Source organism: Lithobates pipiens, unplaced genomic scaffold (assembly GCF_037356315.1).
Source record: "Lithobates pipiens isolate NorthernLeopardFrog02 unplaced genomic scaffold, aLitPip1_a1.2 Scaffold_18, whole genome shotgun sequence".
Classification (NCBI taxonomy): domain Eukaryota; kingdom Metazoa; phylum Chordata; class Amphibia; order Anura; family Ranidae; genus Lithobates; species Lithobates pipiens.
The window spans coordinates 655284020-655309220 of NW_027507758.1; the positions used below are offsets into that span (position 1 = coordinate 655284020).

Consider the following 25201-nt stretch of genomic DNA (forward strand, 5'->3'; position numbering starts at 1 on the left):
CCTCCCACTGACACCAATGATGGGACACTATTCCTCCCGCTGACACCAATGATGGGGCACTATTCCTCCCGCTGACACCAATGATGGGGCACTATTCCTCCCACTGACACCAATGATGGGGCACTATTCCTCCCGCTGACACCAATGATGGGGCACTATTCCTCCCACTGACACCAATGATGGGGCACTATTCCTCCCGCTGACACCAATGATGGGGCACTATTCCTCCCACTGACACCAATGATGGGGCACTATTCCTCCCGCTGACACCAATGATGGGGCACTATTCCTCCCACTGACACCAATGATGGGGCACTATTCCTCTCACTGACACCAATGATGGGGCACTATTCCTCCCACTGACACCAATGATGGGACACTATTCCTCCCACTGACACCAATGATGGGGCACTATTCCTCCCACTGACACCAATGATGGGGCACTATTCCTCCCACTGACACCAATGATGGGGCACTATTCCTCCCACTGATACCAATGATGGGACACTATTCCTCCCACTGATACCAATGATGGAACACTATTCCTCCCACTGATACCAATGATGGGGCACTATTCCTCCCACTGATACCAATGATGGGGCACTATTCCTCCCACTGACACCAATGATGGGGCACTATTCCTCCCACTGATACCAATGATAGGGCATTATTCCTCCCACTGATACCAATGATGGGGCACTATTCCTCCCACTGACACCAATGATGGGGCACTATTCCTCCCACTGACACCAATGATGGGGCACTATTCCTCCCACTGATACCAATGATAGGGCATTATTCCTCCCACTGATACCAATGATGGGGCACTATTCCTCTCACTGACACCAATGATGGGGCACTATTCCTCCCACTGACACCAATGATGGGGCACTATTCCTCTCACTGACACCAATGATGGGGCACTATTCCTCCCACTGACACCAATGATGGGGCACTATTCCTCCCACTGATACCAATGATGGGGCACTATTCCTCCCACTGACACCAATGATGGGGCACTATTCCTCCCACTGACACCAATGATGGGGCACTATTCCTCCCACTGACACCAATGATGGGGTACTATTCCTCCCACTGACACCAATGATGGGGCACTATTCCTCCCACTGACACCAATGATGGGACACTATTCCTCCCGCTGACACCAATGATGGGGCACTATTCCTCCCGCTGACACCAATGATGGGGCACTATTCCTCCCACTGACACCAATGATGGGGCACTATTCCTCCCACTGATACCAATGATAGGGCACTATTCTTCCCACTGACACCAATGATGGGGCACTATTCCTCCCACTGATACCAATGATAGGGCACTATTCTTCCCACTGACACCAATGATGGGGCACTATTCCTCCCACTGATACCAATGATGGGGCACTATTCCTCTCACTGACACCAATGATGGGGCACTATTCCTCCCACTGACACCAATGATGGGGCACTATTCCTCTCACTGACACCAATGATGGGGCACTATTCCTCCCACTGACACCAATGATGGGGCACTATTCCTCCCACTGATACCAATGATGGGGCACTATTCCTCCCACTGACACCAATGATGGGGCACTATTCCTCCCACTGACACCAATGATGGGGCACTATTCCGCCCACTGACACCAATGATGGGCACTATTCCTCCCACTGACACCAATGATGGGGCACTATTCCTCCCACTGACACCAATGATGGGACACTATTCCTCCCGCTGACACCAATGATGGGACACTATTCCTCCCGCTGACACCAATGATGGGGCACTATTCCTCCCACTGACACCAATGATGGGGCACTATTCCTCCCACTGACACCAATGATGGGGCACTATTCCTCCCACTGACACCAATGATGGGACACTATTCCTCCCGCTGACACCAATGATGGGGCACTATTCCTCCCGCTGACACCAATGATGGGGCACTATTCCTCCCACTGACACCAATGATGGGACACTATTCCTCCCACTGACACCAATGATGGGGCACTATTCCTCCCACTGACACCAATGATGGGGCACTATTCCTCCCACTGATACCAATGATAGGGCACTATTCTTCCCACTGACACCAATGATGGGGCACTATTCCTCCCACTGATACCAATGATAGGGCACTATTCTTCCCACTGACACCAATGATGGGGCACTATTCCTCCCACTGATACCAATGATGGGGCACTATTCCTTCCACTGACACCAATGATGGGGCACTATTCCTCCCACTGACACCAATGATGGGGCACTATTCCTCCCACTGATACCAATGATAGGGCATTATTCCTCCCACTGATACCAATGATGGGGCACTATTCCTCTCACTGACACCAATGATGGGGCACTATTCCTCCCACTGACACCAATGATGGGGCACTATTCCTCTCACTGACACCAATGATGGGGCACTATTCCTCCCACTGACACCAATGATGGGGCACTATTCCTCCCACTGATACCAATGATGGGGCACTATTCCTCCCACTGACACCAATGATGGGGCACTATTCCTCCCACTGACACCAATGATGGGGCACTATTCCTCCCACTGACACCAATGATGGGGCACTATTCCTCCCACTGACACCAGTGATGGGACACTATTCCTCCCACTGACACCAATGATGGGACACTATTCCTCCCACTGACACCAATGATGGGGCACTATTCCTCCCACTGACACCAATGATGGGACACTATTCCTCCCACTGACACCAATGATGGGACACTATTCCTCCCACTGACACCAATGATGGGGCACTATTCCTCCCACTGACACCAATGATGGGGCACTATTCCTCCCACTGACACCAATGATGGGGCACTATTCCTCCCACTGACATCAATGATGGGGCACTATTCCTCCCACTGACATCAATGATGGGGCACTATTCCTCCCACTGATACCAATGATGGGACACTATTCTATTCCTCCCACTGACACCAATGATGGGACACTATTTCTCCCACTGACACCAATGATGGGGCACTATTCCTCCCACTGACACCAATGATGTACCACTATTACCCTACTGATATTGATGGGATGCTGTTCCTCCCAATGACACCAATGATGGGTCACCATTCCTTTTATTGACATTAAAGAAGGGGTATAATTCCTTTTACTAACACCCACGATAAGACACTAGGACACCAATGACACCAACAATGGGGCACAATTTCTTCCATTGACTACAACAATGGGACACTATTCCTCTCAATGACACCAATGATGGGGCACTATTCCTCCTACAAACACCACATATCAGGACATTTAATAAATCCCACTGGCCACAGTCTGACCCCCTTAAAGTCTAAAGGACAGAAATCTGGCCTTTCATTTAGAAGGTTTGGAGACCCCTGATCTAGCTCAAGAGCTAACAAGAAGCACATTGATAGAAAGGGAAAGCAGAGTGCTGGAGAGATGAGCTCATCCCTGCGCTGCTTCTCCTTTCACTGTCCTGTCACAGACTGGAGGCAGTTCCAGGATGACCTGGAAAATATGCAAATCGACAAACAATAAATCAGATCTTCACCCCCCAGATCACCTGAAGCTCTGCACACGGCCTCCCCCCTTTTTTATTGACTCATTTTTATTTTTTTGCATTCTAGTCCTGACCCCACCCATTCTCACCTAGGCAACAATGGCATTTCCCTGCTGCCTCAGCCTCCTGGGATTCCAGGTCACATATCCCAGGAGTCTGCGGGAGTACCAGCTAACCAGTGGGTGGGGGCAGCTGTAGTCCTCATCGGAGGTAAGGGATTCCAGGTCACATATCCCAGGAGTCTGCGGGAGTAACAGCTGACCAGTGGGTGGGCAGAGCTTTGGTTGTCATTGGAGGTCAGGGATTCCAGGTCAAATATCCCAGGAGTCTGCGGGAGTAACAGCTAACCAGTGGGTGGGCAGAGCGCTGGTTGTCATTGGAGGTCAGGGATTCCTGGTCACATATCCCAGGAGTCTGCGGGGGTAACAGCTAACCAGTGGGTGGGGGGAGCTGTGGTTGTCATCGGAGGTCAGGGATTCAAGGTCACATATCCCATGAGTCTGCGGGAGTAACAGCTAACCAGTGGGTGGGCGGAGCGCTGGTTGACATCAGAGGTCAGGGATTCAAGCTCACGTATCCCATGAGTCTGCGGGAGTAACAGCTAACCAGTGGGTGGGCGGAGCGCTGGTTGACATCAGAGGTCAGGGATTCAAGGTCACATATCCCATGAGTCTGCGGGAGTAACAGCTAACCAGTGGGTGGGCGGAGCGCTGGTTGACATCGGAGGTCAGGGATTCCAGGTCACATATCCCATGAGTCTGCGGGAGTAACAGCTAACCAGTGGGTGGGGGGAGCGCTGGTTGACATCGGAGGTCAGGGATTCAAGGTCACATATCCCATGAGTCTGCAGGAATAACAGCTAACCAGCGGGTGGGGGGAGCTGTGGTCCTCATCGGAGGTCACCTGGCTGAACCTGGAAGAGGTAGCCAGCTTTCGATGATTGGGGAGGACCAACATTCGCGGCACAGGACCACAGGACCCAAACTGCTGCGCCTGATTGGATCGAAGCAGGACAACTCTGGATCCACTGGACAGGTGAGTATCTGAGTCCAGGACAACACTGCATGACAAGTGTGTGGGGCTAAAAAAGAAAGTCAGAGGAGCGACTGAAGTTCCTCTTTAAATGAGATGAATGGGTTGTATTGTAGGGTCGGATCTGATAGGTGGCGCTAACCTTGTGTGTTTATTTCCCACCAGGGAAACCTGTGAGTGTTTCAGGAAGCCGTCCGTCTATTATAAAGCCATGCTCCGCTTCTCCTTCCAGGTGAGCCAATCACATGACCACATGCAATCACTATATTAATGGGTATATTACACAGGAACCAGACCGCTAGTGTCAGCACTGTGCGGTATTTGCTTTTCTTGTGGTTGAAAATGAGGTTTTCATATCTGCCCGGCCCCGATACCTGTAACCAAGGTGTCGCCGGCGGCTCGGGGTCAAGTACAGAGTATCAAGACGCAGCAAGACAGGCGCGGTAGGATGTTATTAAACCAGAGGCCCTATAATATAAAAATAAAGCCCCCCACGGTGGTGGAATGCCAGGACTGGGTCGCAAGTGAGACCTTTGTGACCCTGGTAGTTCCGCCACTGGTGTCAGTAGTCTTTTTATTTTTATTTATTTATTTTTTAACATTTTATTTTATTTATTTTTAATTATTTAAAAAAAAAAAAAAAATTCAGGAGCTCAATTGGGGTCTAAATAGACCTCCGATGTTTCACCTTTGAGACAGAGAAAGGGGATTGAGAACACAGCCCCCCCATATCTGCAGCTTCAGCTGCACACAATGAATGGGCAGGACGAGCTCTGTACAGAGGCTTCCTGTTCATTCACAAACTGAAGCATAGGAAACACAGTTATGAATAAACACAAAGGAGAAATATAATTATAGAGCTAGTCTGGCGGAAAGACTCATTAGAGGCGCCACATCCCTTTTTGTAAATAAGACATAGGAAAGGAAAATTGGGACTTTTCAAGCGCATACAAAGACAATCATTTAGAAAAATAGAAAATGTATTTTGATAAAAAAAATTCATAGGTGAAAATATAAGAATTCCACAATAAATCAGTAACAATTACCAACAAAAGTGTAATTGTATCTCTACATGTTTCGCCTTTTACGGCTTCTTGTGGAGATTCTGTTACACTAGACACTGTGTATGTAGAATGATCACTAAAATAGAAAAATATATATCAGAGAAAACAATTTAGAAAAAAACATTGTTTGTTTCTTCTAAATAGTTTTCTCTGATATATATTTTTCTATTTTAGTGATCATTCTACATACACAGTGTCTATTGTAACAGAATCTCCTGAAGAAGCCGTAAAAGGCGAAACATGTAGAGATACAATTACACTCTTGTTGGTATTTGTTACTGATCTATTGTGGAATTCTTATATTTTCCCCTATGAATTTATTACTGTCTTTGTATGCACTTGAAAAATCCCAATTCTCATTTCCTATGTCTTATTTATGAATGAACACAGTTTACTATGCTTCAGTTATGAATGGACCGAGTCAGGGATTGGTAGGCATCACTGACTCTATTCATTAAGACAAGGAAGGGGCCACTGAATGACACATTTACCGGCCTCTTCCCCACTCTCCATCCTAAAAAGCATCTCCTGCCGCAAGAGAGGGGAGGGGGGGGGGGGGAACCCAGCAACACTGTGGGCGGATGGGGAGGGCAGGAGAGGGCACAGGAGCAGGAGGTGGATAGGAGGGGCAGTTGGGTGGCATGTAGAGCAATAGATTCCCTCTGTTTTCACCTGGTGATCTGGCCAGTAATGTGCCTCCTGTATTAGAGTGCCCCCGCCCACTCTGGATGAAGGAACACAGGAGGTACCTTTGGACAGCAACATTGTCAGTCTGGGGGGGAGGGGACTGTTAGATGGACTAGCAGATTTAGATACACTAGCAAATCAAATCCAAACTCCAGCTCACACGTTATAATCAGTGGCAGCAAACAGTTTTGTTCCTTGTAGGATGAAAGTTTTACATAAAAAAAAAAAGAAAATCATTGTGCACCCCTGTCAGTGGCAAATGGTTTATCTCATCCCTGTAACTGCAAGAAAATGTGTTCTTTTGAAAAACAACAGACTTGCTGGCAGGATCACCAGATAAAAATTAAGGGGAAATAAAAGCCTAAAAAAGGAAACTAATGCAGCCATCGCATTTAAGAATTGGTAAGCTGCAATGTAATACATTTGTGATTTTGAGTGTAATATCGCTTTAAATAAAAGATTCTGAAAGCTCCACGACATTGAGATTGTATTGTGTGTGGAACGTTGAACATTGTAGCAGTCACGCTCCGTCAGACGCGTTCCGTCAGTCTCTGTGCGTCACCCTATAACCGATGCCAAGGTCTTCACACTCTGACCTGACGTGATAATCCGCCAACGTTGTATCTGAGCTCCATCGGCAGATAAGGACTATCAGGGGATCGGTCCGAGGCGGGTCCAGGGAACGCCGCAGATAATTATTATTGGATTTATCTGGAAATCTCAAATCAAAGTTCAGTGTCATCTTCTGATGGACCTTGTGGGGTCACTAAGTAACTAGAAGATACAAAGAAAGATTTATTTCCAGTTGTCACGTTGGGTTCAAGTTTGTTGATTGTGAAGGAGGTTTTCATAAACTCACCTCAACCTTCTCTGCTTTATAATATAAATCCGAGGTTCTCATGAGGAACATTTCCATAAGAACCAATTCCCATCATATCCCCGACACCGGAACATCGGGATCCAAAACAATCAAGTCCCGGCATTCTGGACTCATGAAGGTTTCAGAACAATGACACGCCGACACTTGGGGGTCCAGAACAATGACACGCCGACACTTGGGGGTCCAGAACAATGACACGCCGACACTTGGGGGTCCAGAACAATGACACACTGACACTTGGGGGTCCAGAACAATGACACGCCGACACTTGGGGGTCCAGAACAATGACACACTGACACTTGGGGGTCCAGAACAATGACACGCCGACACTTGGGGGTCCAGAACAATGACACACTGACACTTGGGGGTCCAGAACAATGACACACTGACACTTGGGGGTCCAGAACAATGACACACCGACACTTGGGGGTCCAGAACAATGACACGCCGACACTTGGGGGTCCAGAACAATGACACACTGATACTTGGGGGTCCAGAACAATGACACACTGACACTTGGGGGTCCAGAACAATGGCACACCGACACTTGGGGGTCCAGAACAATGGCACACCGACACTTGGGGGTCCAGAACAATGACACACCGACACTTGGGGGTCCAGAACAATGACACACCGACACTTGGGGGTCCAGAACAATGACACACCGACACTTGGGGGTCCAGAACAATGACACACTGACACTTGGGGGTCCAGAACAATGACACTCTGACACTTGGGGGCCCCAGAACAATGACACACTGACACTTGGGAGTCCAGAACAATGACACACTGACACTTGGGGGTCCAGAACAATGACACACTGACACTTGGGGGTCCAGAACAATGACACACTGACACTTGGGGGTCCAGAACAATGACACACCGACACTTGGGGGTCCAGAACAATGACACACCGACACTTGGGGATCCAGAACAATGACACACTGACACTTGGGGGTCCAGAACAATGACACACCGACACTTGGGGGTCCAGAACAATGACACACTGACACTTGGGGGTCCAGAACAATGACACCCTGACACTTGGGGGTCCAGAACAATGACACACCGACACTTGGGGGTCCAGAACAATGACACACCGACACTTGGGGGTCCAGAACAATGACACCCTGACACTTGGGGGTCCAGAACAATGACACACTGACACTTGGGGGTCCAGAACAATGACACACCGACACTTGGGGGTCCAGAACAATGACACACTGATACTTGGGGGTCCAGAACAATGACACACTGACACTTGGGGGTCCAGAACAATGACACACTGACACTTGGGGGTCCAGAACAATGACACACTGACACTTGGGGTCCCAGAACAATGACACTTCCACATTTTGGGGTCCCAGAACAATGACACACTGACACTTGGGGGTCCCAGGACAATGACACACTGACACTTGGGGGTCCCAGAACAATGACACACTGACACTTGGGGGTCCCAGAACAATGACACTCCGACACTTGGTGGTCCCAGAACAATGACACACTGACACTTGGGGGTCCCAGAACAATGACACACTGACACTTGGGGGTCCCAGGACAATGACACACTGACACTTGGGGGTCCCAGGACAATGACACACTGACACATAGGGGCTCCAAATGTTAGAGCGTTATTGTTATGGGACCCCCAAGTATCAGTGTGTCATTGTTCTGGACCCCCAAGTGTCAGTGTGCCATTGTTCTGGACCCCCAAGTGTCAGTGTGTCATTGTTCTGGACCCCCAAGTGTCAGGGTGTCATTGTTCTGGACCCCCAAGTGTCAGGGTGTCATTGTTCTGGACCCCCAAGTGTCAGTGTGTCATTGTTCTGGGACCACCAAGAGTCGGAGTGTCATTGTTCTGGGACCCCCAAGTGTCAGTGTGTCATTGTTCTGGACCCCCAAGTGTCAGGGTGTCATTGTTCTGGACCCCCAAGTGTCAGTGTGTCATTGTTCTGGACTCCCAAGTGTCAGTGTGTCATTGTTCTGGACCCCCAAGTGTCAGTGTGTCATTGTTCTGGACCCCCAAGTGTCAGTGTGTCATTGTTCTGGACCCCAAGTGTCAGTGTGTCATTGTTCTGGACCCCCAAGTGTCAGTGTGTCATTGTTCTGGACCCCCAAGTGTCAGGGTGTCATTGTTCTGGACCCCCAAGTGTCAGTGTGTCATTGTTCTGGACTCCCAAGTGTCAGTGTGTCATTGTTCTGGACCCCCAAGTGTCAGTGTGTCATTGTTCTGGACCCCCAAGTGTCAGTGTGTCATTGTTCTGGACCCCCAAGTGTCAGGGTGTCATTGTTCTGGACCCCCAAGTGTCAGTGTGTCATTGTTCTGGACCCCCAAGTATCAGTGTATCATTGTTCTGGGCCCCCAAGTGTCAGTGTGTCAATGTGCTGGACCCCAAGTGTCAGTGTGTCATTGCTGTAGGACCCTCAAGTGTCAGCGTGTCATTGTTCTGGAGCCCCAAGTGTCAGCGTGTCATTGTTCTGGAGCCCCAAGTGTCAGTGTGGGGTCCCAGAACAATGACACTTCCACATTTTGGGGTCCCAGAACAATGACACACTGACACTTGGGGGTCCCAGGACAATGACACACTGACACTTGGGGGTCCCAGAACAATGACACACTGACACTTGGGGGTCCCAGGACAATGACACACTGACACTTGGGGGTCCCAGGACAATGACACACTGACACATAGGGGCTCCAAATGTTAGAGCGTTATTGTTATGGGACCCCCAAGTATCAGTGTGTCATTGTTCTAGAGCCCTCAAGTGTCAGTGTGTCATTGTTCTGGACCCCCAAGTGTCAGTGTGCCATGGTTCTGGACCCCCAAGTGTCAGTGTGTCATTGTTCTGGACTCCCAAGTGTCAGTGTGTCATTGTGCTGGACCCCCAAGTGTCAGTGTGTCATTGTTCTGGACCCCCAAGTGTCAGTGTGTCATTGTTCTGGACCCCAAGTGTCAGTGTGTCATTGTTCTGGACCCCCAAGTGTCAGGGTGTCATTGTTCTGGACCCCCAAGTGTCAGTGTGTCATTGTTCTGGGACCCCCAAGTGTCAGGGTGTCATTGTTCTGGACCCCCAAGTGTCAGTGTGTCATTGTTCTGGACCCCCAAGTGTCAGTGTGTCATTGTTCTGGGACCCCCAAGTGTGAGGGTGTCATTGTTCTGGACCCCCAAGTATCAGTGTATCATTGTTCTGGGCCCCCAAGTGTCAGTGTGCCAATGTGCTGGACCCCAAGTGTCAGTGTGTCATTGTCCTGGGACCCCCAAGTGTCAGTGTGTCATTGTTCTGGGACCCCCAAGTGTCAGTGTGTCATTGCTGTAGGACCCTCAAGTGTCAGCGTGTCATTGTTCTGGAGCCCCAAGTGTCACGTGTCATTGTTCTGGAGCCCCAAGTGTCAGTGTGGGGTCCCAGAACAATGACACTTCCACATTTTGGGGTCCCAGAACAATGACACACTGACACTTGGGGGTCCCAGGACAATGACACACTGACACTTGGGGGTCCCAGAACAATGACACTCCGACTCTTGGTGGTCCCAGAACAATGACACACTGACACTTGGGGGTCCCAGAACAATGACACACTGACACTTGGGGGTCCCAGGACAATGACACACTGACACTTGGGGGTCCCAGAACAATGACATACTGACACTTGGGGGTCCAGAACAATGACATACTGACACTTGGGGTCCCAGAACAATGACACATTGACACTTGGGGGTCCCAGGACAATGACACACTGACACATAGGGGCTCCAAATGTTAGAGCGTTATTGTTATGGGACCCCCAAGTATCAGTGTGTCATTGTTCTAGAGCCCTTAAGTGTCAGGGTGTCATTGTTCTGGACCCCCAAGTGTCAGTGTGCCATTGTTCTGGACCCCCAAGTGTCAGTGTGCCATTGTTCTGGACCCCCAAGTGTCAGTGTGTCATTGTTCTGGGACCTGCAAGTGTCAGTGTGTCATTGTTCTGGACCCCCAAGTGTCAGTGTGTCATTGTTCTAGACCCCCAAGTGTCAGTGTGTCATTGTTCTAGACCCCAAGTGTCAGTGTGTCATTGTTCTAGACCCCAAGTGTCAGTGTGTCATTGTTCTAGACCCCCAAGTGTCAGTGTGTCATTGTTCTAGACCCCCAAGTGTCAGTATGTCATTGTTCTAGACCCCCAAGTGTCAGGGTGTCATTGTTCTGGGACCTGCAAGTGTCCAGAATGCTGGGACTTTTCCTCCATTGTTCTGGATCCCATAGAGCAGTGATAGTGAACCTTGGCACCCCAGATGTTTTGGAACTACATTTCCCATGATGCTCCACTACACTACAGAGTACATGAGCATCATGGGAAATGTAGTTTCAAAACATCTGGGGTGCCGAGGTTCTCCATCACTGCCCTAGTGCCAGGATCAGGGATATGAAGGGAATTGGTTCTTATGGAAATGTAATATTCCACTCGCTTTTAGAAATAAAGCTCCACTTCTGGAGTCTATAGACACACAACCTTCGGCGCCCTCCGATATGATCGACTCTTTTCCTGAGAACATTCCCTTTCCTACCTCTGGTCCTCGTCTATAATATGGTGATAATGAATGAACTGAATGAATAAACTTCTTTGGGATTATGTCTTCTCCCGATGGGCGCCCAGCTCTGGGTAGAAAAGCCGGGTATTGTCCTGTAGGCTCGGGCTGTGCCAATGGAAGAGCCAAGCCTTCTTTGGGTGAAGAATATATGGACAATGCCCATCTCCTGACCTAAACCCGTCTGTTTTCTCTCTTGTCTTCTTAGTCTGCACTGGAGAGGATAATAAGCTCCAAAAGGTACGACACCAGAGAAGACTTCACGGTGGTCCTTCACCCCGTCCTACACATGGTGAGTATCATGCAGACCTACATTTGGTTCTGCCGGGGGGCTTCACCTACTCATTATCTGCTCCAGCGCGGCACCTCGCACCTTCCAATTTGGAAGCCAAGTCAACACCATAAACTGTTTTTTTGCGTTCCTCAAACCATTCTTGAACCATTTTTGCAGTGGGGCAGGTAGGTGCCCCCCCCCCACCCCCACCACCGCCTCCTACTGGAAGTCTAACATGGCAGCCGGAGGAGATCATACAAATGCTGCTACTCAACGGTCAATTGTTAGATCATTTTTCAGAGGGGGACCTAAGTGCAGATAAAAAAAAAGTGGGGATCATGTGACCAGACCCTAGAGAGGAGGGAACGCTGACCATAGCTGGGACATGGGAGCCTATAGGTGACATCACCGCCCCAGGCATTACCAGCCATTGATGAGCACTCCCCTGTGTCAGTCAGTGGTGGCTGCATGGGAGAGGAGGGAGCACTGGTAAAAGCTGGGACATGGGAGCCTATGGGTGAAGTCACAGTGCCAGACATTTCCAGCTATTGCTGAGAACTTTCTCTTCTCCCCTGCAGCCATCGCTGGCTGACACAAGGGATCACATGACCAGGCAGGAGAGAGGAGTGAGCACTGATAATGGCTGCTGGGACATGGGAGCCTATGGGTGACATTACCAATCCAGTGTTACAGCCATTGTTCAGTGCTCCCTTGTGTCAGTCAGTGGCAGCTGCAGGGAGTGCCTACAATAGCTGGGACATGGGAGCCTATGGGTGACATCACAGATCCAGTGTTACCAGCCATTGTTCAGTGCTCCCTTGTGTCAGTCAGTGGCAGCTGCAGGGAGTGCCTACAATAGCTGGGACATGGAAGCCTATGGGTGACATCACCATTCCAGACATTACCAGCTATTGTTGAGCATTCTCTCGTCTCCCCTGCAGCCATTGCTGGCTGTCACAGTGGATCACATGACCGGGGCGAGAGCGAGGAGGGAGTGCTGACAATGGCTGGGACATGGGAGCCTATGGGTGAAGTCACAGTGCCAGACATTTCCAGCTATTGCTGAGCACTTTCTCTTCTCCCCTGCAGTCATCACTGGCTGACACAAGGGATCACATGACCAGGCAGGAGAGAGAAGTGAGCACCGATAATGGCTGCTGGGACCTGGGAGCCTATGGGTGACATCACAGATCCAGTGTTACCAGCCATTGTCCAGTGCTCCCCTGTGTCAGTCAGTGGCAGCTGCAGGGAGTGCCTACAATAGCTGGGACCTGGGAGCCTATGGGTGACATCACAGATCCAGTGTTACCAGCCATTGTCCAGTGCTCCCCTGTGTCAGTCAGTGGCAGCTGCAGGGAGTGCCTACAATAGCTGGGACATGGAAGCCTATGGGTGACATCACCATTCCAGACATTACCAGCTATGTTTGAGGTTTCTCTCATCTCCCCTGCAGCCATTGCTGGCTGTCACAGTGGATCACATGACCGGGCGAGAGCGAGGAGGGAGTGCTGACAATGGCTGAGACATGGAAGCCTGTGGATGAGGTCATTGATCCAGGCTTTACCAACCATTGCTGAGCACTTCCTCTTCTCCCCTGCAGCCATTGCTGGCTAACACAGGGGATCATGTGACCAGACAGGGGAGAGGAGTGAGTGCCGACAATAGCTTCTGGGATATGGGAGCATATGGGTGACATTACCGATCCAGGCATTACCAGCAATTGTTGAGTGCTCCCTTGTGTCAATCAGTGGCAGCTGCAGGGGAGATGAGGGAACGCCGACAATAGCTGGGACATGGAAGCATGTGGGTGATGTCATCGCTCCAGGCTTTACCAGCCATTACTGAGTGCTTCCTCTTCTCCCCTGCAGCCATTGCTGGCTGACACAGGGGATCACATGACTGGACCAGAAAGAAAAGCAAGCACAATGGCTGGGACACGGGAGCCTATGGGTGACTACATCGTTCCAGTCATCACCAGCCATTGTTGAGCGCTCTCTCTTCTCCCCTGCAGCAGTCGCTGACTGTCAAAGGGGATCACATGACCAGACCAGAGAGAGGAGGGAGTGCTGACAATGGCTGGGAGATGAAAGCCTATGGGTGATGTCATTACTCCATGCTTTACCAGCCATGTCTAAGCTCGTCCTCTTCTCCCCTGCAGCCATTGCTGGCTGACACAGGGGATCACGTGACTGGACCAGAGAGAAAAAAAGCAAGCACAATGGCTGGGACGCGGGAGCCTATGGGTGACTTCACCGTTCCAGCCATTACCAGCCATTGTCAAGTGCTTCTCTGTGTCAGTTAGTGGCAGCTGCAGGGAAGAAGGGGGAGTGCTGACAATAGCTGGGATACGGTAGCCTATGAGTGACGTCATCACTTCAGGCATTACCAGCCATTGTGGAGCGCTCTCCCTTCTCCCCTGCAGCTGCCGCTGGCTGACACAGCGGATGACATTGCTGGAATTAGGTAAGTGTATAGATTTTTCTTACACAGGTTAGTCAGCATAGATGATAGGAGGGGGGAGGGGACATTTTAAGACTAGTTAGGTTTAGACTGGAATTCTACTTTAAGACTAATAAATTGATCATTTATCATTGAAATGAAAATGTTGTCAGTATTTTCTGTATATCATAAAAGACGTCTCTTCATTTGTAAGGTGGATTCTGAGAAAAAAAACATTAACAACTATGGAGAGGTGTATGAAGTGCAGTGCTCTGAACAGGTAGGTTCCAGGAAATCATTTCATTTTACATGTAAATAACTTACAAAAATCATTGTGCACAGTAATAATCCCAATAATGTGTCCAATGGGTGCATTTCCTATGATTATCATCAGCACCATCTAGTGGCCATATTGTAGTAATTCCCTAATTGTGATATTTGAGGAAAATACCAAATCCTGGCCACTAGATGGAGCTGACATGATATAAAATCATCTTTGTCAGCGTAGTATAAAGTACTGATGAAGTTTGATGACTATGGAGGGGGGTAATGATGTCATGTTTGGCTCCACCTACAGGCAACGCCCTTCCTGAACACGCACAAGAACAGTCCCTACGTGTTGCTTAACGACATGATGGGAGTGGAGAAGAGCGGACCGCAGGTAAGATGGAAGAGACCTTGTCACCATGTCACCATGTCACCGGTCCATTCATTCCAGCAAAGATCTAAAAAGATTCTATGTGCCCCAGACTGGTTCTGGGTGGCGCCATCTTGGATGTGATGTCAGCAGCCCCGCACAGATCTGTTCCTTATGTGACCCGTTACAGTATTCCTCTTCACTCCTCTCCCAGCAGCTGCATTAAAAGTTATTTAGGGAGGGGAGGGGCAGAGGAGCTGGGCCAGCACAGACAATAATTTGTACTGAGATGAGAGGTTTGTGCAGGAGGGGGGGTTGGGGCTCTTTGTGCTATGAAGGGTAATAGGAATGATGGGGGGAGAATTGTGCTAGGGGGGAGGTTGGGGGGGGTGTTGGGGTATTGTGCTAAAAGGGGGGATTGGGGGGTTGTGCTAGGAAAAGGGATTGGGGGGATTTGTACGAGGAGGGGGGATTTGTGCTAGGAGAGGGAATTGGGGGGATTTGTGTGAGGAGGGGGGATTTGTGCTAGGAGAGGAGATTGGGGGGATTTGTGCTACGAGAGAAGATTGGGGGGATTTGTGCGAGGAGGGGGATTTGTGCTAGGAGAGGAGATTGGGGGGATTTGTGCTAGGAGAGAAGATTGGGGGGATTTGTGCGAGGAGGGGGATTTTGCGAGGAGAGAGGATTGGGGGATTTGTGTAAGGAGAAGAGATTCGGGGGATTTGTATGAGGGGGGATTTGCGTTAGAAGAGGGGATTGGGGGGATTTGTACAAGGAGGGGGATTTTTGCTAGGAGAGGAGATTGGGGGGATTTGTACAAGGAGGGGGGTTTTGCTAGGAGAAGGGATTGGGGGGATTTGTACGAGGAGGGGGGATTTGTGTTAGAAGAGGGGATTTGTACGAGGAGGGGGGTTAATGCAAGGAGAGGGGATTGGGGGGATTTGTACGTGGAGGGGGGATTTGTGTTAGGAGAGGGGATTGGGGGGGATTGTGCTAGGAGAGGGGATTGGGGGGATTTGTTGTGCGAGGAGGGGGGTTTGCTAGGAGAGGAGATTGGGGGGATTTGTACGAGGAGGGGGAATTTATGCTAGGAGACGGGATTGGGAGGATTTGTACAAGGAGGGGGGATTTGTGTTAGAAAAGAGGATTTGTACGAGGAAAGGGGTTTTTGCAAGGAGAGGAGATTGGGGGGATTTGTACGAGGAGGGGGGTTTTACTAGGAGAGGGGATTGGGGGGATTTGTGCGAGGAGGGGGGGTTTGCTAGGAGAGGAGATTGGGGGGATTTGTATGAGGAGGGGGAATTTGTGCTAGGAGAGGGGATTGGGAGGATTTGTACGAGGAGGGGGGATTTGTGTTAGAAAAGAGGATTTGTACGAGGAAAGGGGTTTTTGCAAGGAGAGGAGATTGGGGGGATTTGTACGAGGAGGGGGGTTTTACTAGGAGAGGGGATTGGGGGGATTTGTGCGAGGAGGGGGGGTTTGCTAGGAGAGGAGATTGGGGGGATTTGTATGAGGAGGGGGAATTTGTGCTAGGAGAGGGGATTGGGAGGATTTGTACAAGGAGGGGGGATTTGTGTTAGAAAAGAGGATTTGTACGAGGAAAGGGGTTTTTGCAAGGAGAGGAGATTGGGGGGATTTGTACGAGGAGGGGGGTTTTACTAGGAGAGGGGATTGGGGGGATTTGTGCGAGGAGGGGGGGTTTGCTAGGAGAGGAGATTGGGGGGATTTGTATGAGGAGGGGGAATTTGTGCTAGGAGAGGAGATTGGGGGGATTTGTACGAGGAGTTTTTTTTTTTTTTGCTAGGACTAGGAGAGGAGTTTGGGGGGATTTGTATGAGATGGGGAGATTTGTTTTAGGAGAGGGGATTTGTGCGAGGAGAGGGGTTTGGGGGATTGGTACGAGGAGGGAGGATTTGTGTTAGGAGAGGGGATTTGTACGAGGAGGGGGTTTTTTGCTGGAAGAGGAGATTGGGGGGATAGGTACGAGGAGGGGGGATTTTGCTGGGAGAGGAGATTGGGGGGATAGGTACGAGGAGGGGGGATTTTGCTGGGAGAGGAGATTGGGGGGATAGGTACGAGGAGGGGGTTTTTTGCTGGAAGAGGAGATTGGGGGGATAGGTACGAGGAGGGGGGATTTTGCTGGGAGAGGAGTTTGGGGGGATTGGTACGAGGAGGGGAGATTGGGGGGTGACGGTCCTCTTGTGACTGATCTCCGTGATAAAAAGCAGCTTGTTGGTAAAGATCTCACCGGGCAAGTTGTCTCTAGAAACTGCTGCATCCTGCTTCTTATTGTGCATTTTGGGGTGAACTTATCTAAAGTAACTTCTTCTGCTTTCAGGAGAGGAAAGTCGGTTCCAACTTCACCTGCGCGGACCTGAGCCCATCAGACGCGGTGCCGACGTCCGGTACGTAGATCTCACCAGCGGTGGATTTGGCTTTGTTGGTCACAGAGATGAATCAACTTTTATTTCTATTTAGTTCACAATCTGAAGGCGGCCGACTTCAAGGTCATCGGCGCCCTGGGAGATTCGCTCACTGTAAGTACCGCCCACTGCGAATAGTTAACTTCATATACATTGTAGCAAGATTCAGAATTAATGTATAATTTAATTATTAAAGGTTTACGGGGAGGGTTAGTGTTGGGATTACGGGGAGGGTTAGTGTTGGGATTACGGGGAGGGTTAGTGTTGGGATTACGGGGAGGATTAGTGTTGGGGTTACGGGGAGGGTTAGTGTTGGGATTACGGGGAGGGTTAGTGTTGGGATTACGGGGAGGATTAGTGTTGGGGTTACGGGGAGGGTTAGTTTTGGGATTACGGGGAGGGTTAGTGTTGGGATTATAGGGAGGGTTAGTGTTGGGGTTACAGGGAGGATTAGTGTTGGGATTACAGGGAGGGTTAGTGTTGGGATTACAGAGAGGGTTAGTGTTGGGATTACAGGGAGGGTTAGTGTTGGGATTACAGGGGGGTTAGTGTTGGGATTACAGGGAGGGTTGGTGTTGGGATTACAGGGAGGGTTAGTGTTGGGATTACAGGGAGGGTTAGTGTTGGGATTACAGGGGGGTTAGTGTTGGGATTACAGGGAGGGTTAGTGTTGGGATTACAGGGAGGGTTAGTGTTGGGATTATAGGGAGGGTTAGTGTTGGGATTACAGGGGGGTTAGTGTTGGGATTACAGGGAGGATTAGTGTTGGGATTACAGGGAGGGTTAGTGTTGGGATTACAGGGGAGGTTAGTGTTGGGATTACAGGGGGGTTAGTGTTGGGATTACAGGGAGGATTAGTGTTGGGATTACAGGGAGGGTTAGTGTTGGGATTACAGGGGAGGTTAGTGTTGGGATTACAGGGGGGTTAGTGTTGGGATTACAGGGAGGGTTAGTGTTGGGATTACAGGGGAGGTTAGTGTTGGGATTACAGGGGGGTTAGTGTTGGGATTACAGGGAGGGTTAGTGTTGGGATTACAGGGAGGGTTAGTGTTGGGATTACATAGAGGGTTAGTGTTGGGATTACAGGGGGGTTAGTGTTGGGATTACAGGGGGGTTAGTGTTGGGATTACAGGGAGGGTTGGTGTTGGGATTACAGGGAGGGTTAGTGTTGGGATTGACTGAATTTTGCCCCGTCAGTCATTATACTGCAATTAACTAAAATAGGGAAAAGGGAGATATTATACTTCCTTAACCACTTCCCGACCAGCGCACGCCGATGTACGTCGGCAGAATGGCACGGGCAGGCATATTGGCGTACAGGTATGCCCAGTTTTAAATGCCGCCCTGCCATCGCGTGTGCGCCGCCGGCGGCGTGCCGGTCGGGAAATAAAAAAGATACAACCTGCTGGGAAACGTACTCCACTCCTTTATCCCATCGATCAGCTCATTCTTGGCAGGATTCGGGGCTTTATAGAGCAGGAATTCACTATGATGTCATCAACCTAAGGAAAAAAACGTTCTTCCAAATGAGATCAAAGGCATTACATCTGTGCGCTTCCTCTTGGCGATCGTCTTTAAAGCTGGCCACACACACACACCAGGAGAAATTCGATTTTTAAATTTTTTCTTGTTAAGAACTTTCATTCGATTTTTTTTAAAACAAACAAATTTCTAGCAATTTGTGTCGTTTTTATTTAGGAAACTCCATTTTTTCCACAATCAAATGTTAAAAGTAAAGGAAATTTTGAAGCACTTTCAAATGCCATTCATAAGTCATCGAATGTACTGAGAATTTTCCTATGAACAGTCAATTGTAGACATGTGCGCTGTCCGAAAATTGTTTCTTTTCATTTCATTCGTTTTTTGTTTGTTTTTTTGTTTTTCAGGTCATTTTTTATGATCGCAATTTGTGAATTTAAAAAAAAAAAATCGTAAATTTGAAAAAAATTGTTTGTTTTCATTTCATTCGTTTTTTTTTTTTTGTTTGTTTTTCAGGTCATTTGTAATGATCGCAATTTGTGAATTAAAAAAAAAAACGTAAATTTGAAAAAAATTTGTTAATTTGAAAAATTAAAAAACCTGAAAATTCTAAAACCTGAAAAAATATCTAGTTTTTTAACGAATTTCGACAAACTCATTAAACCGGAAATATCCAAATGAATGAAAACCTGTTTAACAAATTTATATGAATATTGGAAAATTCGCAAATTTGAATATCCGAAAAATTCGTAAATTAAAAAAATTCGTAAATTCAGAATTCGAAAATCTGTAAGTTCTGAAAAACGAAAAATTCGAAATCCGAAAATCCGGAAATTTTAAAATACGAAATTCAAAAGTTCGAAAATCCAAAAAAATGTTTAAATCTGAAAGTCAGAACAAAAATTCAAAAAGAACGAAAATCCAAAAATAAGAATGAAACTTCGAAGATTCGAAAGCCCGAAAATTCAAAAAATCTGAAATAACTAACTAATAATAACTTAACTACTACTAACTATTAAATTAGAGGTATTGGAATTTTCCTTTCAAATTTTACTGTTAGTGAACGCAACAAATACACATAAAACAAAAAAAGTTGCGCAAATATAAAACCAAGTAAGTGATCGATGACCAACAGATCAATGTAGATAATCACATATACAAGACCAACGATTAACACCATGAACTCCGACTCATGATTAAAGAGTGAAAAAACCCGTGTCACTAAAGAAGTGATAAATAATGGATGGATGTGATAAAAAGTGAATACAAAAAAGGAAATATAATGTAAAATGAGATACCTATAATGTGAAAATAGATACGTCAAAAACACAATTCAATTGATAACAAGTGCAAAAAAGTAAAAAAAAAGTAAAAGTTCATAGGATGACGCTGAAACATAAAAAAAAGGAAACGCGTTTCAAGATCATCCTATCAACTTTTTTCACTTTTTGCACTTTTTTTTTCACTTTTTGCACTTGTTATCAATTGTGTTTTTGACGTATCTATTTTCACATTATATGTATCTCATTTTACATTATATTTCGTTTTTTTGTATTGTATAACTTAATAATTAGTAATAGTTACATTATTATTCAGAAAAGTTTGTTAAATGGTTTCTCGTTAATTTGGCTATTTCCGAATTGACTAATTTGTCTAAATTCGTTAAAAAACTAATTCGGAACGAAACGGGTTGCGCATGTCTAGTCAGCCCAAATTGTGCCCCCCCCCTCCCCCCATGTAATCTGCATGGCTGTCCTCTAAGCATAAATTCCCCCTTTCGTACAGTACAAATCCACCCTGCTGACATCCCCCCTCCTGGTCTTTACCCCCCCCCCCCCCCAGCTCATCTTACCCTATATTCTCCAGGCACAAATTTTGGCCCCCCCCAAAAAAATTGTCCCCCTCCTTGCACAAATCCTCTAACCTTCAAATCCCCCCCCCCCTTCTAGCATAAATACCCCCCAATCAACCCTATTAGCACAAATACCCCCCTCCAGAAAAAAAAAAAGAAAAATTAGATCTTAGCACAAATCTCCTCTTCACCCATCTCCCCCCCGCAACACAAATCTCCCCCCCCCCTGCGCCCCAAATTACCACTCCTAGCACACCTACCCAGATTTCCCTAGAACAGTGATGGCAAACCTTGGCACCCCAGATGTTTTGGAACTACATTTCCCATGATTTTTATGCACTCTGCAGTGTACTGGAGCATCATGGGAAATGTAGTTCCAAAACATCTGGGGTGCCAAGGTTTGCCATCACTGCCCTAGAACTATTCTTAACCCCCTGCTACCCCTCTCAAAATCCCCCTCTGGACACAAATTGCCTCCCTCCCTGAATCTCCTTGTGGTACCCCCACCACCTCACATGGCAGCTGCCCCCTCCTGCCCACCCCTTGTCCCTGGGTTATGCCTTTCTGATTGTTTTTGGTTGTGAAACTTTTCAATAAACCTGATTTATATGATTTAAAAAGGGAAAAAAAAAAACAATGTAAAAATAACAACAAAATACACAAACAAAAATAGTAAATAAGCACAAATGCAAAGAACATACAATGCGCACAAAACGCACAATACAGGTGATCTATTTTTTTTTTTTATTTAATTTCAAGCAAATTTTGTCCCAGCAACTCTATGAGCAAAATTGGGAGATTGGACTTTAGCAAACATTTTTCTGCCACTAGATGTCCTCAGTCTGGTGTCGGGGCATCATTCCACTGACTTCCTCAGAGCCCAGGTCATCCTGGCCCCGCCCCCAGCCTGTGTCTGGACAGTGAAAGGAGAAGCTGAAAGTGGCAAATGCTTCTATCAGCACAAATCACGGAATGACAAATTACCGATAACAGAACGTCATTTTATTGTGTGTTTTATTTCTGTCTGGAGTTTCAGTCTAACGCGGATTCTCTTTGGTGTTCCAGGCAGGAAATGGCGCCGGAGCGTTTATCATGGACATTCTAGACGTGGTATCCGAATACCGGGGAATGTCCTGGAGGTCGGTGTGAATTGTGGGGCAGATTCTGTGATATTCGTTTTCTTGTAATACGAAGTTAATATTCAGGCCACGTTCACACTTTGTGTAGCGAATGTTTGTGTGGGGGGCGATTTTCACGCGAGGGCAGCCCCTCCCCCTCCAATAATGGAAGGGAGCTCCGGCTCCTTTTTTTGGCGTTTTGCTGCAGATTGATTCTGTTGTGCGACAACTGTGGCAAAATCGCACCGTGTTTGGGGTGCCATTTAAAAATGAAACACGTGTCCTGCATATTGCAGTGATTGCCACGTGATTTGAAATTGCGGGCAGAATGGCGATGATGACAAATCGCTAAGCATGAATGGGGCCTGACAACTATCGAAACGTGAAACAACATGTAAGGAACCAGAATTGTAGACTTATCTAAAGACACACTTTAATGGTTATGGTCAGATTTACTTTATTTGGTTTATAAACAAATTGTTTATATTGTTTATTTATCCCTATAAATATTATATAATACCAGTATATTTAGGAGACAAACATTGATCACAGGATGTATCAATAACACTCAAGGGTTGATTTACTAAAACTAAAGAGTACAAAATCAGGTGCAGGGTGGGTGGTGCAGGACGAATAGTACAGGGTGGGTGGTACAGGGTGGAGAGTACAGGCTGGGTGGTACACGGTGGGTGGTACACGGTGGGTGGTACACTGTAAGTGGCACAGGGTGGGTGGTACACGGTGGGTGGTACACGATAAGTGGCACAGGGTGGGTGGTACACGGTGGGTGGTACACGATAAGTGGCACAGGGTGGGTGGTACAGGATGGAGAGTACAGGCTGGGTGGTACACGGTGGGTGGTACACGGTAAGTGGTACAGGGTGGGTTGTACAGGGTGGGTGGTACAGCATAGATAGTACAGGCTGGGTGGTACAGGCTGGGTGGTACAGGGTGGAGAGTACAGGCTGGGTGGTACACGGTGGGTGGTACACGGTGGGTGGCACAGGGTGGGTGGTACACGGTGGGTGGTACACGGTAAGTGGCACAGGGTGGGTGGAATAGCATGGATAGTACAGGGTGGATGGTACAGGCTGGGTGGTACAGGTTGGGGGGTAAAGGGTGGGTAGTACACAGTGGGTGGTATAGGGTGGATAGTACAGAGTGGGTGGTACAGAGTGGGTGGTACAGGGTGGGTGGTACTAGGTGGGTAGTACAGCATGGATAGTACAGGGTGGGTGGTACACGGTGGGTGGTACAGGGTAGGTAGTACAGCATGGATAGTACAGGGTGGATGGTACAGGCTGGGTGGTACAGGTTGGGGGGTATAGGGTGGATAGTACAGGCTGGTTGATATAGGGTGGATAGTACAGGCTGGGTGGTACAGGGTGGGTGGTACTAGGTGGGTAGTACAGCATGGATAGTACAGGCTGGGTGGTACAGGTTGGGGGGTATAGGGTGGATAGTACAGGCTGGGTGGTATAGGGTGGATAGTACAGGCTGGGTGGTACAGGGTGGGTAGTACTAGGTGGGTAGTACAGCATGGATAGTACAGGGTGGGTAGTACAGCATGGATTGTACAGGGTGGATGGTACAGGCTGGGTGGTACAGGTTGGGGGGTATAGGGTGGATAGTACAGGCTGGGTGGTATAGGGTGGATAGTACAGGTTGGGTGGTACAGGGTGGGTGGTACTAGGTGGGTAGTACAGCATGGATAGTACAGGGTGGGTAGTACTGCATGGATAGTACAGGGTGGATGGTACAGGCTGGGTGGTACAGGTTGGGGGGTAAAGGGTGGGTAGTACAGGGTGGGTGGTACACGGTGGGGGGTACAGGATGGATAGGATGGATGGCAGAGCACTGCACCCTGATCCCACCCAGTTGTGTGACAATAGCAAATTCATTTTTGCTATTTTCACACTAAAGTTCCTCCCCGCCAATCAGGAGGTAGGTCGTGAGACCTGTTCCCTGATTGGCCAAATCGTGAGGCGATCCCATTGGATGCCTAGCCCTTAGGAGGAACAGAGAGGAGACACGCGGCAGAGGAAGCCCTGGAAGGAGCGGACACCAGAGCCGCAGCCCGCACCCCGGGAGAGGATAGATAGATAGATAGATAGATAGATAGATAGATAGATAGATAGATAGATAGATAGATAGAAGGATATTAATGTATCTCTTTCATTCTCGCTCCTCTTCCTCTCTGTAGTATCGGTGGAGATGAAGACCTCAGTAACGTGACCACATTGGCAAGTATGTTCCATGAGAAAGTTTTTTGCAACTTTGTTTATTGAGATAAAAAGGTTTCCAGTACAGAATGATTTGAGCTATAAACCATCTTATGGTAAAAGCATTTCCAGAAATGTGCTGTGCCAATATTAATGACAGGTCCACTTTACAGTCTGCGTCCACCCAGATATGATATTTGGGAATCAACTGGCTTCTAAAATCCTGGAGATGCCCCGTCTCCCCTCCCCCATCACAAAGTTTCCGTCCTACATCATTGTCCATAGGCGTAAAGCCAGCTGATGAAGGCGGCGAGTGACGGATCTTCCAGCCTGTGATTGGACAGTGAGAGGAGAAGCGGCAGACTGATCAGCTCATCACTTCACTCTCTCCTCCTATGAGCACGCTTCTTGCAACTGACTGGCTCAATGAGCCTCGTAACCTCTCCACAATGACGGATATGTGAGGAGAGAAATGGCGGAATCTAGTGCTCTCCGTATATAATACATTTATTTCCCATAAAACAGGGATTAAAAGTCTCACAAGTGTGGCACCCCAAGCAGTGTTAGCTGGACAGACATAAAACATCGGTTTCTCACAGATAAGATGGCCACCATGTGATGTCACCATGCAGGCTCCGCCCTCCCTAGACGCGTTACGCCAAGGCATAGACTTCTTCAGTAGGGGTGGGGCTAAGACGTCTGTACATCCCCTTCTCACACACTGGTGGCTAATCAGCCGCTCATCAACCCAGCCTGACCCCAGACGTTGCCTGATCCCGGACGTTGCCTGATCCCGGACGTTGCCTGATCCCGGACGTTGCCTGATGCCGGACGTTGCCTGATCCGGACGTTGCCTGATCCTGGACGTTGCCTGATCCAGACGTTGCCTGATCCAGACGTTGCCTGATCCCGGACATTGCCTGATCCCGGACGTTGCCTGATCCCGGACGTTGCCTGATCCCGG

The 25201-nt window shown here is 48.4% G+C and overlaps 1 protein-coding gene across 1 annotated transcript in view; it reads left to right on the top strand.

Annotated features, from left to right (window-relative positions):
• Positions 1–25201, top strand: part of PLB1 (phospholipase B1) — a 200208-nt gene that overhangs the window by 59515 nt on the left and 115492 nt on the right. Inside the window, exons 12-19 of the mRNA XM_077489431.1 lie at positions 4761–4827; positions 12002–12085; positions 14721–14786; positions 15084–15167; positions 17482–17548; positions 17622–17680; positions 21963–22036; positions 24219–24262. Coding sequence (XP_077345557.1) covers positions 4761–4827; positions 12002–12085; positions 14721–14786; positions 15084–15167; positions 17482–17548; positions 17622–17680; positions 21963–22036; positions 24219–24262 — 545 coding nt within the window. The remainder of the gene's footprint in view (positions 1–4760; positions 4828–12001; positions 12086–14720; positions 14787–15083; positions 15168–17481; positions 17549–17621; positions 17681–21962; positions 22037–24218; positions 24263–25201) is intronic.